The sequence below is a fragment of the Pagrus major genome, chromosome 19 (assembly GCF_040436345.1).
Source record: "Pagrus major chromosome 19, Pma_NU_1.0".
Taxonomy (NCBI): Eukaryota; Metazoa; Chordata; class Actinopteri; order Spariformes; family Sparidae; genus Pagrus; species Pagrus major.
This window is the reverse complement of record NC_133233.1, coordinates 16,550,349-16,567,931: the sequence shown is the minus strand read 5'-3', so window position 1 is coordinate 16,567,931 and position 17,583 is coordinate 16,550,349. Positions and strand designations below refer to the sequence as shown.

Below are 17,583 nucleotides of genomic sequence, written 5' to 3'. Positions count from 1 at the left end.
TTTGATCGTAGAAAAAAAAAAAGTATTTAGCATCATTTTCTCTTGCACTGCATTGCATCAACATTAAACATTGAAAGAGGGAGACATTTATCATCGAAGAGCCTGAGATAGAAATTTCCCCACTGACTTGAAAGCATTACTAGGGCTCTGGCTTTTTCACAGCTGGAAAAACTGTTGCTTGTGGTGTTATTCATATCCCATTTACTTTCATTGGCTGCATGCATGTACCCAAATGTGCCATGTTTAGAAAGATTCTCTGGCAAAAGTGTAAAAGCACTTAAAGAGTGTGCATTCAAGAAAAAAGGGAACTATTGGAATGAAAGGGAAAAAATTTCATAAATATAGAGGATACATGCAGACCTGTAGAGGCGTACATACTGTACTGTAAGTAGCGGCTGGATGAGCAAAGCAGCAGCAGTCAGTTTATGTGCTGTACTAAGGAGCACTTTAATAGTAGCTGGAAAAGGAAACTACACTTCCTGTTTACATAGTCTGGCCAGATGCTTCAGCCAGTTAGTCCAGGCATTCAATTCTCTGACAACTGAAGAATCACAAAGTAGCTCCTTTGAGATATGTTATGTGTGTTTACATTCCTTCATGCCATCATGTGTTGACTTTAGATGGATGAGAAGGTGGAGAAGGGAAGTCGTGTTTTGGCTTTATTCAGTGGCGAGTCAGAGAGCACTTCACCCTGTCTGTGCAGACACAGGATGTAATGCTTTGTGCCGAATTGAATATGTTACCTGAAATATTTTGTGTGGTAAGGCTCCTGTCTCTCTTTTTCTTTTTCTCTGTCGCTTGCTCACCACACTTACTCTGTCTCTGCTGTGTTGTCATCTTTACCTGCAGGAGTGATCTGCTTGAGTAAAGTAGCTTATTCCTGCATTGTAAAGGAAGGTCATCCACACAACAGCTGCCACAAAAGAATGCAACACAGTGTCACTTATCGGATGTAGTTCACTTGCAGCTCTTCAAAAGAATCCATCAGAATTGTTGAAAATCGGACCTCATACTGAGATAAATCAGCTTTTCATTGTTAAGTCACTCGTTTCCTCTACCGTCATCCTTTGAAGGATAACAACCCACAACCTGGTCTTTTTTATCTCCTTCAGTCTACAACATGGGCCCCAATTAAAGAGCTTCAGCGTCTCTTCAGTCTCCTTAGAGCTGCTGCTCTGTGGTGACACACCATCTACGGATGTATTTGCTCTCTGCTCTGCTGTCACAGCAGTGAGGCACATGCTTGTTAGCTGGATCTTTTCATTGGGGTCATACAGAGGGTCACGTTTCTTTATTGATGTGTGGTAGCAGAGTGGCTTACAGGTTACACTGACTGGAGCTAAAACAAATGTATTTTTATCCTATTTTTATCCTTTTACCCTTTAATTGCTTGGCATATAAACTATCAAAAGACTATATATAAAAAGTTACGAAGCCAAAAATGATGTCTGAAAGTTGCTTGTTTGTCAGAAATGTGTGATTATCTAATTGACATTCACAGATCAGTTTAAAGGTGTACTTTGTAGGTAGCTCCAAATCTGTAGGGGCCAGGATAACCGCTGACTGCTGCTTTCCTTTTCATCCATCTTTGACTGTAGCAACAAGCTGCTGTTAGCAAGTAGCTTAGTTAGCCGTGGAGCTAAGTGGCTCTATATGTTGTTGGGAGTTTATATGGATGAACACCAGTTTGAGACTGACTAATACCAGTTAGAAGACTGGGGATACAGCACAGAGGTGATTTACAGTGGCTCAGACCAGGACTACAACTCCAGAGATAAGAAGACACAGCAGGAGGGGACACCAGATATATGAAGGGCCAGAGGGGAGAGAGAGAGAGAGAGAGAGTGGAGTATCAGCAGAGGGACAAAACGGTGTGTAGAGCTGGAATATTTTGACATTTAACTCTGGTTTGGTCGGAAAACAGCCTTAATTCACAAAGGTTATTGTGGAAAAACAAACCAAGACTGTGTTGGTGATTTTTATTTTGTTTGTGTGGAGTTTGAATGGAGTGTGTTTTGTGAGTTATCAAGGCAATTAAGCTCGTCTTAGTTTGGTTAAAGAGAAAAACTTGAATTCACACAGTTTACGGTTGTATTTTTCTTTTAGGTAAGGAAAATAAGTATAAAAATATTTCCTTTCTTGACATTTTGTGAGTTTTCTTAAATTTTTTTATTGACTTATTGGACTAAGCAGCAATCTCGCTGCAGGCATACATCTCCCAGCTGAAACTACAGGGGTCACACTTGCCAACCTTGGGACCTCAAAAATAGGGAGGATTTTGAAACCAAAGCGGGGTTCTCGGGGTCCTGTTCCTGGAAAAAAAAAATGTCTGCAGTCTGCTGACATTTAAAGAATGAAAATAAAATAAGTGAAATGCAATGACATTTTTGTCTCAAATAACTAATTCACCCTCTAGTGTAAATTTGCATAAATCTGTGGCATAAAGTAATATTAATCACTTTTCAGTGCCAAAAACGGATTATGATTACTTAAGGTGGGAGAGGTGTGAAAAATTGTCATGAATCGGGAGAATACGGGAGAATTGTGACCCCAGGGGGTCTCCCAGGACAATCGGGATTTTTGGCAAGTATGAAGGGGGTTATCAGATGATCACCTTTTGCGGTACAAAGCGATATTCAGGACGGACTTGGGTTAGCTGGATAGCATGCTAACATCAGTAGATATCTCTGCAACACGATACATGGACATCTTTGACATAATGTCAAAACTGTTATTTTTTCACACTGTTGTACATTGGATTAAACTGCTGTACATCAGGGTAAAATTAATCTTGTCACTACACTTTCAACTCTGCCACATTCAATCCTAGACACTTGTATTCACTTACAGGCTTTGGTTTGCTTTATATGAGCCCATCACAGTCGTGGCCCCGGACAAAAGTATATAATGTTGAAAGATACAGCCATAAAGAAGACTGTTGATGATCTGTGATGGCCCTCCTTAATCACAGCTCTGAATTTCTGCCACATTCTCCCAGTGGATTTTACACTATGGTCCAGGGCAGTAATTCAAAGGAAATAATGCAGCAAGATCATTTCTGATCCTCTGTCAAGGCCGGGCCCTGCTGCTCTCCACAGGGACTACTACCGCTGTTGTGTTGTCTGTCACTGTGAGTGGCCTGCCTCACTACCGTAGAGTTGATTAAGGTGAGGCTAACATGCAGCATGTGGTGGCCTGGTGGACTTTGAGAAATGAATGACCCTCAGGAGGATTTCTGTGCCTCTTTTAAAAAGAGTTTTGGCTCAGATTTTGGGGCTATGACGATGTGCATGCCAGAGATGACTGATGAAACTTGGCAGGGATGGTGATCCTGTGATAGTATATTGATCCCTGAAGGAGATATTTATCTTTTTCCTTGCTGCGGTCCACATCAAGGTTAAAACAAATGGTCAGCTGCTCAGCTGCTCAGCAGCACTCCTGGAGCTGGTAGGGATTCAATGACTTGCTCAAGGACTCTCACCAGGTGGGGTGGAGTAAATCATTGGAATTAGAGATTTTTCTCTAAAATATACGATATAGCAAAAGCTAAATTTACTGTAGCTGCAGTTTGTACAGTTATCTTAGGAAATATTTTCACAGACCAAGCTATTTGGTGCATTGCTTCAGGGGAAGTTATTGAATCTTATGGCCTCTCACATGCAGCAGTTCACACAGTACCAGAGGTTGTCGGCTATCTTTTAAAGCATTTGCATAGGCTGACATCTAGTGGCTAAAATGTGATATTACAGCTGTTGTGTGTGACATCTCTTTAGAAGAGCTAAGGCAGGTTGCAAAGTATTTTAAAAATTAGATGTCTTATGTTTTATTGTTTGTTCTTTTTACTCTTTTAATGGTATTATATTTTAACAATTTTTACTAGTGAAGCACTGTGTGACCCTGCACTTCAAAAAGTGCTTATATTATATAAACTTAACTTACTTTTTACTTAGACACCACTAATCTAGCGGGACACGAAATGGAGTAGATGCACTGTTAGATAGCTCCGCAAATTTCCAACCTAAATTCTTTACGCTATGGCTCCCTAACCTGCAACCAAGAAGTCTGAGAAAACTACACCAAAAGAAACAACATTAAACTTCAGTTTGAATGAAGAAAAGTTTGGCGAGTGAACTTTGTCCATAAATTTGCTAACTTATCAACCCAAATCCAAAAGCTTCTGTCGGATGTCACGAAACCAGGATGACTAGACAGAGCATTAAGATAAAGCTTTTGGATTCAGCGCTGTGAAGTCTTCAGCAAAATCTGTAACCATCAAACATACTTTTAACTTCACAGTGTCACAGACACTTGCATTTATTTTCAAACACCCATACATACCTCACCTTCTTGAATACAGTGTTTTGTTTGGTATATTGCAGTCTTGGTCATAAATGCTCATCCCAAAGGAACATATGTTAACTCCAGGAGCACATGAGTAGTTTCTTTGTTTAGTCATATCATCAGTGAAGCAGAGCTCTGCTCATCGCACCAGCTAATTGGCTACAAGTCTCCTTGTTGTGCTGATTGCTGCAGGTCAACAGACAAAGCCACACCACCCAAATTAAAGCAATTACATTAACGAGAAACAAGTAGGCCCCATGGTGTGGATGTGATCAATCATTCTTGTGTGTTCAAACCTCTGGAGAACGAGGAGAAGAGAGTTCAGAGCTACGGTGAACACTAAACATGTTGCAAAGTATCCACTGGGAGGCAGGAAAGGAGCACCAGTTTGTCCTACTGTGTAACAACTCCAACTTCTGTGAGAGAGTAAGATGCGTGATAAAAGCAGGCTCAGGAGATGCAAAGAAAGTTAGCAACTAATCTCCATTTCCATATTGAGCAGGAAGGATTTTTAGGACTGGATGTCTTTCTGCCAGCACCTGGATAAGGAGCTTATGAGAAAATAAGATCTTCCTGGAAGGGCTTACAGTACTGCTAGCCAAAGTAGTCCAGATTGAATACAATTATAAAAACCAAAGACATGGCTTAAGCTTGATTTGTTTTGTTCATGTTGTTCCAAAAGGAGAAAGTAGAATCAGCTTAGAGTCTTATTGATTCTCTAGCTGCTCTCAGGGATGGCACTATGTTTTCCCAGTTGTTTTCATTAGTTCTGCGCTTGTTATTTGCCACAGTCCAAACCATATTGAAAATGAATATGAGTCACATGTTCTTGTAAAGCCACGGAAAATGTCAAGATTCTAGCTTTCGCTTGGGCGGCGAGACCACAACTTTATACCGATCTGAAATAAGAAACAAGCTGAGTTCAGTGTGTGGGGAGAAACACCCTGTTTCTGGCCTTGCAGTGTTATTTTATGGTAAGTTAATGAGACGAGTTAGCCAGTTCCTCGCTGTAAAGTTACTGTGCTCGTCATCCTTGGTGGAAGTATTCCATTTCTCTGAGACTCTGAATTCTCAAAATCTACTTTTCGTTATTTATTTTTTGACAGTGCTTGTTGTATATTGTCCTCTGAAGAAACATAAACTCAGGCTTTCTTAAGGTGTGATGGAGAGTCGGATTATAATATGAATGCCATCTTACTCTGTTTTGACTCTGCATAACCCCTTCAGGCCTTATGGACATGTTGCTCAGTCAAGACTTGTTCAGACCCACTGAGTTTTATTTTAAATTCAAGCTTTTTCCAAAGTTTCTAAAGATAACATGAATATATGATGCATCAGGCTGAATTATAAGAAACGTGCAGAAGAAATAGTTTGTACATCTCATACACTCACACTCTCATTGCAGTAGAGTAACAAAGCTTCTCTCAGTGTGAAACATTCAGACATCAGACCCCCCCCGCATGAGTCCACAGACCCTTTTTAGGTATGTTGGCCAACTCTGGCACGATTCCTGTAACAGGAGAGGAGGACGTGAGAGTAGCTTTACCCACTCTTGCTGATTCACAGTGACAGTGAGTATTTGATGGGGACAGGATGAGGGCATGATAAAGCTATGTCTGATCTTTGATACGCAGAATAGAGCAGTGTCTGGTGGATGAGTTACAGAGCCAGTGTGTGGCTCTTTTGTTTGAGGACGTTATGTCTCCCACGATCAAGCAGAGCATATGGCGCGATTCAATAGCACGTTTTTTTTTTTCAGTTGTCACAATCGTTACTGTCTTTGCCACCCTGAAATTCAAGTGAAAGATGTTCATCTTCATGATATATATAAAATGGAAAAGTTATCTTACTCCCTCAAAATCCAGACTGACAAATTTTCTGGGATATGGTCTAAATGGACTGGGTATGTTGAACATATAGGTTTAAGATCAGATTTTGTTTGAAGATTGTTTGTTTGGCTGTATTTGTCTTAAGTATATGCATGTCATTTTTTCTTTTCTTTATTTATCCTCTCTCAGAGAGGCATAGTGAAACTCCCCCCTATGTTTGAACTGTTTGAACTGTTCTTATTGTTAAAATACAAAAAAAAAAAAAAAAAGGGCCTGGAAAGAAAACTGATATTGATATGAGGTAGTGACACAGATGGAAAATCCTTGTAGTTGTATTTTCTATTTGGTTTTCTCTCCCTTCTTTTTTGTTTTGTTTTTTTCCCTATATATCAGGCACCTGCAAATCATAAGAGAAATCATGTAAAAAGGAAAAGTATCCTACGTTGTTTGAAACCTGTTGGCCTCAATAAAGACAAAATTAAAAAAAAAAAAGAAAGATGTTCATCTGCTGCATATAAACCCCCTCACCTCTGAGGGTGATGAAGGTGTCAGCCTTTCTACTCAGGCCTTAACATTTACTTAATCCTATTGAATGACTTTCCGTGGTGAAAGAGCAAAGCTGATGACATTCCCATCAGCCTTAGTTGTAATTTGTGTTTAGTGATAATTAGCAATTGATAGCATGCTAAACTAAGATGCTGAACATGGTAACTATTTAACAGCCTAACATCAGCATGTTAGCAGCATCAGTGTGAGCATGTTACTAGCATGGCTGTAGATGGTCATGTCTAAATGGTAACCCTTTTGTGAAACGCTCCCAAGATTTTGCTATGTCAGCCAACTTCAAGGCGAAGTTCACCTGGAGAGAAGATAGTGGTGATTGAATATTTTTTTAAATTATTATTTTCAGTTTTCAGTCTGTGTTTGGTTTGTTTAGGCCCCAAAAATACATTGCGGCCTGGTTAAGATAATATGTCGACATTAAAGCATAAATATATTCAACTTTCCCACCCCTTGCATTTCCTGTGGTTTTACTGTTGGTGCCACTTTTGCAAACACAACATTAGCAACATGACTACCACTAGCAGCCTGGTCTCTATCCAAAGCAAAAACAAAACATTAGAATCCCAATTTGACCTAGAAACCCTGATCTCAGAGCTATGAGAAGACAGAGTAAAACACCCTGTTCTTTTAATAAGGTGGAGGGGTTTGTTAATGACTGATCTAGTAGAAAGAATGCTGGTTTTCAACCGTCTCGAGTCCCACTGGTAAGTTGGAACACATATTAGCGGGGGAACAGACTTTGACACCACACCAGAGCCCTGACTTTTAGTTTCACAAGGGACACAAACAGCGGCTTTCTGAGGACCGCCTTCTCCCATCAGCAGTATATCTGACATTGTTGGCCTGTGCAGAGTCAAGCTTTACTGTGCTAAATCAAGAGCGTATGTTTACCTAGACACAACCACTGTGGACCTTATGCTGAATCTGGCAAAAGTCGAGCATATTTTACATTCTTTTATTAGTTTACACAACGCACTGTATTTTGTAAGCCCATTATGTTTTATATGTAAATTCATAATCAGCATAGTTACTGGTAAAGTTGTCAAATAAATGTATTGGAACAAAAAATAGTAAGTAAAGTACAAGTACAGTGCTGTTCTTGATTAACCACTCTTAGTCATTTTCCACCACTGTTGAGAGCATTGTGAATATCATTCACCTCTGGTTGGTAATGTGACCGGTAATATGTGCACATCCCTGCATGTGTTTGAATGGACTAAGAGCTCTCTCCTTGTCCTCCTGCCTTAGGCCAACATTCAGACTGCCAGAGTTGGCAGACGAGTCGCACTCTTCCTGACGCCAGCACACACACAGACACACTCCTATCACCCCCATTTGCCCCCTGCATCCTCGCCCAAACAACCAAAGACACAACAGTTGCCCTGGAAACAATGTAAACCAACAACAACACAGCAGTGTCATCACAGTGCATTGAAAGGAGGAGATGGAGGAGAACATATATGTCAGTGGTGTGAGCTGCTTCGGCACTAAATCTTTTACTTGAAGTGCAAGCTTCAGAGGGCCGGGTTCACCTCTGAGGGTTTCGCCGGCCTGATGGTGAAAAGAATGTCCCCCAGTAAAAGTCTAACTGCGCCCAATTTGACGCCTGTAAAAGTCTCCAGGGTGCAGATGGATACGCTAATCGAGAGGCAAATTGCTGCGGTATTACGGTGGTATTACTGGAAGCAATTATCAATAGGCAAGTAGACCGCTGTGATCAAACCATAAATCCTGCAGTAGTCATTATGCTGAGCACGGCCTAATACCAGCCAGCGTACGTATCTCCGGCATGTGTAAGCGCCTTAGATGGACTGAGCAGATTATCTGAATGGAAGGCAGCTGAATGGATTGTGATGGTGTATTGTGGCTGCTGTAGTCAAGACACGAGCAGAAGATGGCAGATAGACACACGAGGATGATAAGACGACTCCCGTGAATAGAAGCATTGTGTTACTTTATCTAAAAGAGTAGGACGTAGAATAAAGTTACATCACTGCTCTTTGGCTCCTGTTTACTGCAAGATTAAGATTTAAGAGACAAATAGACAAGTGAGTTACAGACTTGATGTCATTATATATAATTGGTGTGTAATCAGTAGTCCATGACTTCAGATGTGGAGCTGTGCACTGCTGTATCTATGTGTTTATCACAAACAAGCAGGGAAACAGTGATCTCCTGAATGAACTGCAGTCACTAAAAAGTCAAAGGAGAGAAACGCTCTTATTACATCAACTCATTATCCCATCACTCATGTTAACTTATGTTTGTTTTGTTAAAATTGCTCTTCTGTCACCAACGTCTCACTAGACTCTTCTTGTACAGGCCCATTCCCGTTTGATGGATTACTTAATTCTTTTATAAGGCATTAAAATCAGCATTTTGAACTGTAGATGGCAGACTTGATCCTGCCAGACAGCAGGTTTACCGCCTCAAAAATACCTTCTTAAAAGGGCACTATGTTGTTTGAAGAAGAAATTTAAGTACGGAATTTCAATATTTACAATATTAATGAGGTAATTATGCAAACTCAGAAATATTTATTTTTTCCATAACTGAATAAACAAGCTGTTCTCAGAGGAAAATGAAGTCCCCAGAACACAGTTTGAAGCTAGAAAGGTGGCAGGGTCCGCCAAATGTAAACAAAGTAAAACGGTATGAAATCATGTTGTCCTTTTTGTTTGTTTATTCAGTCATGAAAACGAAGAGAGTTTATTTATTTAGTTTGTTTAGGCAAAACTCTTTACTCTGATTAAAATATCTTCCCCAAAACTACATAGTGCACCTTTTTAAAGCTCAAAATAATTTTCATCAACAATTCCAAGTTCATTTGGACCAATCGTCATTTTCCTGCTGCAATGGCTGCCATTGTAATGCATCAGTAGACCAGGCTCTGCTGTGTCTACACTGACATCCTAATCTCTGCAATATTTGCGGTTAGAAAGTGAGTTAAAAGGAGGTTTGCACCAAAGTCTGCGATAAGACTTTCCACAGACCTCAGAGCTGTGATGTTACCCTGCTCATGTGTGTCCCCATCTGATTCTGATCAAAGTTTTTTTTTTTTTTTTTTTTTACTGCTGCACTCAGTTGTAGGGTGCTTGGAGCCTAACAGGCATATTTTTAGGCCAGGAGGGGAGGAGGGGTGCCATCGAGAGCCGAGACATAATTATGAAACGTAAGTTGGAATATTGTTTTTATTACAAAGCCAAACAAATGCGTCTCTGCCGCGACTCACATCAAAGATGTCTCTGTGTCGACTAACCACCGAGTGGAGGCTTTGGTGCTCGGGGCTTAATGAAAAGCAAATGCTGGTTGTATGTGTGAGGGCAACAAAAGTGTGAGGTCTGCAAGTGTCACTGTAAGTGTTGGGTTGAGTATGTGTGTGTGTGTGCGCGTACGTGTGTGTTTTTTTTTCCCTCTATCTACTACGTTGCTCACACATGTGGGTCTCTGTGTGTGAGTGCAGCAAGGCGTCTATCACATACAGGCTATTAATTAGAGCCTAATGTTATGTGGCGAGACGTCGTCGCTGCTCTTGAAAGAACGGAAAATTCAATCATTTCACTTCGAGACATGAGACACAATAACTCACAGCGCTTGATGAAATGCCTCGGATTTGGTGCAGGAGATGATGAAGTGCGTGCGTGCGTGTCTCCCCACTTCACGTGTGGGGTAACGTGTCTGATGAATCCACCCCATACATCTGTCAACGCATCATCCGAGAAGGTGTATATTAAGTTTTTAGTGAAGCCAGTGCGCTAATTATGACTTCAGCTCTGTTTTTAGCCGTATGAAGAGCAGCACAGAGCCAGTCAGCCCGTCGCTATCTAAACAACATTAAATTACATGGAAACTTGGAGAGGGGTGCACACAAACACTTTATCTGCTCCTCCTGGCTTTACTGTGACTGAGTCGATTGCGGCACGGAATTTCTCATCGCTCCGGCCCTTTTGTTGGGATTGCATCGCTCGAATAGTTTCCATCCCCTCCCCTCCCACCTACCCCCTCAGTTCAGACCCATTTTATTTTATCTGCCATGTCTCATCGTTAGACAGGGGGAGCACGCATGGCTGCCCCGGTGCCCGGGGAGTGGAAATGTGACGGGCTGACAAACGGGCGAGTGTGGACAGACGTTTGTTGTGTCTAGACAGAGGCCTGGGAGGCTGTCATGGTCTCAGGGTAAACTGGTCTCACGGGAGACGCACTGTAAACTTATCATGGTGGTATTGTGTGGGAGGCATGCTGGGAGCTATTGTGAACCTGGAGAGTATGCACTCAGTCATATGAGTTAGACACGGAGAAGAAAAAACACTGAGACACAAGAAAACTTCTTAATGAGCATGGATTTGGGAATTCACACATGAAATGACAGCAAGGTGTGAAAGTTTTTCAGAAGTCTACATTGTACAATAATTGATTCATCTACATTTATAGTCAGGGTGCACAATATTTGAGTTTTGCTGATATTTTCCAACAAATTTTGGCCGATTGATGAAGCCCAGACTGATACTCTCGCCACTGTTATAGTGATGGGCCGCTGGCAGATGTAGAAATGCAGCCCTTGTCAAAAGGTCCACATTCACTGGACAGAACAGAAAACTACTTGTGCGTAATTAAGCGTCCACTTTTTACCAGAAACATTGGGACCGAAATATCTCTTTCTGTTTGTCTGAGATGACAAAACTCACACGACTAACGAACAATTGCGGTCAAATGCATTCATCAGGCTACAGTGTGAACATGTGCGTCAGAGTAGTTTTGTGCATGTAAAAGCAGTCATTTACAATGCTAACACCCAAACCCCAACCCAGGAGACCTATATTCATCACTTTAGCACTCTGTACAGGCGCTCCTCAGAGACAGCGTGGTGTCAACACAGAGATCTGTCTCCTCTCCCACCCCAGTAGAAAGTTGACTCAGCCTTGTGGATGGCTGTCATGGCCGAGGTTCAGACTGCTGTTGCACAGATGAAGGGCTGCGTCTGCTGTTAAAGCCTGCGCTTGGAGAGGATTTAAATTTAGAAAATAAATGTTTGTACCCAACTTTTATCCAAGCGGTGTTGGAAAGTTCTTCTTGCTAACCTTACCATACCTGCAACTTGGCCAGTGAGCAGCAACAGGTAGTAATTCAGGACTCTCTCTCATTACCTTTTCCTTTTTAAATCATCTGTGTCCACAAACAAGCATACACATACAAAGATGAACCGGACTGATCAGGGGTTACACTTCACTTTCCATTTGCATCTGTGACTGAAATTTCTCTCTTCAATTGTCTGGCCAAAGGAGGAACTGATGCAAGCGTGGAACAAGTTGCTATAGAACAAAATATTGTGGCTCTTTGTCAGTGTTCCAACTTCCTACATTTCATTGAGACACTGTCTGATCTGTTTTCTGTATGGGATGCACTCCGGATAAAAGCCTTTGTTTACCTCAGTGACCTTTGAGAATAGCTTTCTGAGGCCTTCCTCTCCATTATTGTGTCATTTTTATCTTGACAGAAGGAAACAAAGTGGTAGGAGAGGTGACAAGCAGCTGTGTACACTGAGGTCATGTTCTCTTTCTTAGGGTCAGAGCCTCTCGCTGTTATTCTTTTAGTACTTCATGAAAGCTGCAGTCTCACAAGCAAACGTTTCCAAGTGTCAAGTAATGATTTGTATCACAGGCTATGACCCAAAGAAAATCTGGCATGCCACATTAGTCAGTCGCCAAAGGAAGGGAATATGGTCAGGAGGAGAAGAAGTGGGAATGGATGAAGAGAAAAGAGGGGAAGGTGAAGGCCCGAAGTCGAGCAGTTCCCACGACCAGCAAAGTCGCTGGTGGCTCTCTGTGTCCCCACCCCCTCCAATGCATACCGTGATGAATGGGACATTTAATATTGCACTGCTTAAGGGTATTACTGGAATGTATCTGTCCTCGTCAAAACACTAAAACAACAATCGTTCTCAGACAGCCTGGATGCAATGAGAGTGGCCTGACCGAAATGTCAAAACCAAGAAATGTTTTGACTTTTTAAATGACACTGTGTAGTTTTGGAGAAAAAATTCAATATTTACAATATTAATGAGGTAATAATACAAACTTAGAAATATTTATTTTTCCCATAACTGAATAAACAAGCTGTTCTCAGAGAAAAATAAGATCCCCAGAACACTGTTTGAAGCTAAAAAGGTGGCAGGGTCCGCCACATATAAACACTTTGAAATTGTGTTGTCCTTTTAAGGTCAGTTTGTTTATTCAGCTTATTCAGTCATGAAAACGAAGAGAGTTTGAATGCTAATGCTAACTTTAGCATGCTAACATTCTGATGTGTTGCAGGTTTGATGTTTACCATGTTCACCATCCTAAATTAGCTTCTTGTCAATGGTCTGTACCAAATGTCATGGCAATTGATCCAATAGTTGTTCAGACATCTAACTCAAAACCAGAAATGTCGACCTCATGGAGACATTAGAGAAAAAGATCAGGATCACTGAAGTAAGTAGGATTCATCCTCTAGAAACACACACACACTATCATGACTAAAAACACAGTACAAATAGTGTTAAATTCAGACTGCTTATTCATCTATTCTTATTATTTTTGCTCGTGCGGTGTGGTTTGTGAAAAAATCCAAACTAAGAATCAATTAGCACTAGACTGTGCTCAACTACTCAGGTCAGGATAGAGAGACAAATTAGTGGATTAAACTGAAGCACTGACTCTCGTCAGGCTGAGTTCCTGACACCCAGAGGAGACGGGTGAGTTTTTCTGGCTCTGTGCCACGCTGATGGATGGAGGGAGAGAGTTCTCATGAGCAAGTGTCATCTAATCTAATCCAGGTGATTAGTCATGCATTCTCCTTTTCAAGGTGTGAGGCCCATTTTTTCCCCTCAAACTAGGGGCCAGGAAACGTGATCTCTAAGTGAAAAGTATCAATGTTGGTTTCAGATGACTCGACGCACTCATTCACAGAGATGGGCACGGACTGTCTGCAGTGTATTGTATGCACAAGAGCAGAAACAATGACAATAAGAGGCGAGGATACACTGTATGTCCTGAAGGCGACCCTCCGCACTGGCTAAGCTCCGAAATTCTTCTGGTCTGATGGGAAGAACAGGACAAATATTATTATGGTGACCGGTCAGAATGTTCTGTATGATTCAACATGTGTTTGACAAGCTTGACCAACACGTTTAACCAAGCAAGAGTCCAGACACTGACTCGCTATTCATTCTCATAACACGGAAAGTACTGCAATATGTTTTATCTCTTGAGGATGCACTCAAAACCAAAATGGTCTGGCCCATTCAGACTCTCCCTTTTGATCCTCTGTTATATTTAACAAACCATTACAATTCTGTGCTTTGCTACACAAAACATTGACTTCATATTAATCTACTTCACTTGTGTTCTTTCATAAATCTTGCTATTGGCCTGATTTATGCTATCACGCTAGCCAAGTGTCTATTAAAGAAACCTGTGTTGTGATCTTTTGTCCTGATCACGAACATTTAGTACTCTACCATGATAAGCTGATGATCCTGTTTAGTCTTGTATCACATTCAAACTTAAAATTCTTCCATGTGGAGAGCATTTCATCACGTACGAAACAGCTGTAGGCAGAAAAAAAGAGTTTATTAAACAGAAAGAAGAAGTAAAAACTCGGACCTCTGCACCTGTTATCTGTGTGTTTAAGTGGGTGACAGCGTATGCTCACATTGTGGCTGCAGAGACACAAACAGACAGAGTGAGGGGTTAGGATGAACAATGCTGGCGTGTCTGATACATATGGACTTCTTTAGAGAGACTCCGAGAAGGCTCTATGTGTGTGTGCTCTCTGGGACACAGGGAGAGATCAGACGAAACCAAACTTTCCAGCTCTCCGTCTCCCTCTCGCCCCTTATTTCTCCTCTTCGTCTTCATTGTTCTTTGTCCCCTTCCTCCTCACTTTGTTAACGTACGCTTCCTGTTTCTGCGCTGTGTCCATAATGCGGCGCTGTCATCGCGTCTTCCACATCGCTCCCTATAACAAAGAGCCGAAGATGAAAACTGTTTTTGTCCTTCTGTGTGTGTTTTTGTGCGTGTAAGGGAGCGCAGCAGCATGGCTGGGCTGAGAATGTTTGTTTACTGTGATGTGCTTACTTGCTCCTTTTGGCCCAAAGCACACTGTCATCACCGGGCATAGTATTGACAAAAGGCAGGCCAAAGTATGATTAATGACTGTCCTGTCTCTCTCTTGTTTTCTCTCCCTCTTTTCTCGGTTTTCTTCTTCTTCCTCTGTCTCTCCTTTCCTCCCCCTCAGAGGACCTGGATGACCTGAGGATGGAGGGTGTGACGGGCTTGGCTCCATCCGGCAGTAAATTCAGCCAGGGACGCAGCTCCTATCAGCCTGAACCGCAGGCCAAAGTTACACTCAACATCTGCTCGAGGTGTGCCAGGTAAATGTGTCCACCTTCTCTTATCTGGTGCCATAGAGTGAGTTTGTATCATTACTCTACAGTATTTAGAGCCAGTGTCTTCTTACGGGGCTTTAAGGGAATAGTTTGACATTTTGGGAAATTCTCTTGGCGTTAGCAACCTAATGTGCCCGAAGTGTTGGGAGAAAGGCAGGCATTTTAAAAAGAATACTTGTCAGGTGATTTGACGAGCGCTACCATCAGAGCCTACTGGCGAATCATTCATCTTTTCCATTGAGAAAAACCTTCAGTGACGTTCTTTGCTCCTTTTTCAATGAAATAAACTCTCCAGTTCTGATATAACAGAGACTATAGCAGTTACGCTTACCTCCGCTTACTATTGTTCCATCACATTTTGAGTTTAGCTCGTAACTAATTTTTTAAGTATTTTGATAGTATTTCTTGTTTAAATTAACTTATTTCGTTTCTAAAAAAAAAAAAAAACATTTGTTGGGTTCCTTCAAGTAACACTAAAGAGTAGAGGCTCTAAGGCTTTAAATTATATGAATACAATTATACTTTTTAACTACAGTAAAATTGCAGCAACTACTGTAATCAATTACTTGCTTTCCATCATCCAAATGCACTCTTATCCCAGGTCATGACTCCTCCTTGTGCCCTACCCTCCTCTCCCCCACCCACTCTTTCCGCATCTGTATCAGTTAGCATACCTCAACATCCAGAACAGAGAATAATATCATGTTCGAAGTGCATTCCGGTGTCGCTTGTTTTCACAAATCAGCCCGTGCACTGATAATCGTCTCCATTATCACCCTTTCTCTCTTTATCACTGTTTTTCTCTTCTGACACATTTCCTGTTCCCCCTGATCCACAGCATCAGTCTTGCGCTCAGATTTCTGAGTGTTGGGTGTGATACCACAGGCAGGTGTGGGCAGGACTCTTCCTTGATGCCAGTCGAAGATAAACTGGTATCTGTTGGATGAGACGCCAGGCACACATCTGCCTGCACGGCCTCCTCTGTTTGGGGTTTGGAATTTGTTTGTTTCCTACTCTTCTTTCATTCACAGTGCTTATCGGTTCCACTCCACGCACAGGCTGCGGGACGTTGTCAGTGGTTGTGCAGGAGGATGAATACTATCAGTAGATTTTCTGTTGGCTGTTTATCGGCTGTATGTTTTTGAAGCAAATAGGTTATACCTTCAGCTTATCATTGAGTCCCAGGTTCAGATCAGCGTCCGAGCAAAGCAGCATCTGTATCTGGAGATGTTTTTTGGCTCATTCGCTTTAGTTTTTTTCATTGCTGAAATGTCAGACATCTGTTCTCCTTCTCTGTCCTCCTCTTTTCTTCTGCTTCAGTCCAAATTCTTGTTGCGTCCTTTATAACTTGACCACAAAATCCTTCCCAAGTTCTACTGGCGAAGGAGTAGTGGTCGTTCAAAGTCATTTTTGGTGAGTGTAAGGGCCATAAACAGATCACTAAGCTGGAAAAGTGTTGCACGCATGGTATGCCTTTAGTGCTATTTTGGAGACACGTAATTCTGAAATCAGGAGTTCATGCATGCACGCACACTGATATTCATGAATCCACACATAAAACATGTGCGTGCATGCCTTTGCACGCATACACAGACTTTCTCTGTGAAGAGAAGACAGTGGAGGAAGAGGTCAGTGAGTCAGTGAGCAGTTTAGTGTGGGGTAATCCTAACAGAGACTTTATGCTGTGTGCTTTAGCACTCTGTCTTGATGGGATTGCCAGAAACACCATTCAAACACGTCTCAATATGGGGCCAACCTTTAAACCGACCCTTTAGAACACTAACATATGTGGCATATTTACTGCCCCTGTGTTTAACACCTGCAGACAATACTACTGTACAGATGTGACCTTGTGCTCAGGGTGAAGGTTTGAACTTATTTTTTTTTTTTTTACAGTTAGTTAAGTATAAATTTAAGGCCTGACAATATTGGGTGGATTCTTTCTGATAGTCGAAGGTTGTTAGCTCCAGTATGGAACTGTGAACACTGACCCAAGTAGGACAAACATTCCTCACATACCCATCACCCCTCAGGCTCTATTTCTCTGCATGTGAGCTCTGATGGGTCAGTGAGCTCAGAGGCATGTACAATGTTTTCGCTCCCTCTCGTTGTCGGTCAAACGAGACTGAGCCACTTGGCTTAACCATGTACCACCCAAAGCCAAGGAGAGGTGACGCTTACTTTCACACCCACAGCGTGAAGGCGACAACTCGATTCCTCCCCAGTGAACATTTATTAATTTCCAGCAGTGCTCCTGTATGTTTTCCACCTGCAACAGTGCTGAAGGTGTAAATTGATTACTGGAGGCTTAAATTATGCAAAAGTAAAGCTAACCCTAACACTTTTTTTAAGGAGACATTATATTAAAGATGCAATATGTAAGAGTGTTAGACTTAAAACATTAACTAAAATTATCAACAT

The 17,583-nt window shown here is 41.6% G+C and overlaps 1 protein-coding gene across 1 annotated transcript in view; it reads left to right on the top strand.

The window, feature by feature from the left end:
• Positions 1-17,583, top strand: part of c19h8orf34 (chromosome 19 C8orf34 homolog) — a 65,691-nt gene that overhangs the window by 25,735 nt on the left and 22,373 nt on the right. Inside the window, exon 8 of the mRNA XM_073488560.1 lies at positions 15,012-15,147. Within this exon, the coding sequence (XP_073344661.1) occupies positions 15,012-15,147 (136 nt within the window). The remainder of the gene's footprint in view (positions 1-15,011; positions 15,148-17,583) is intronic.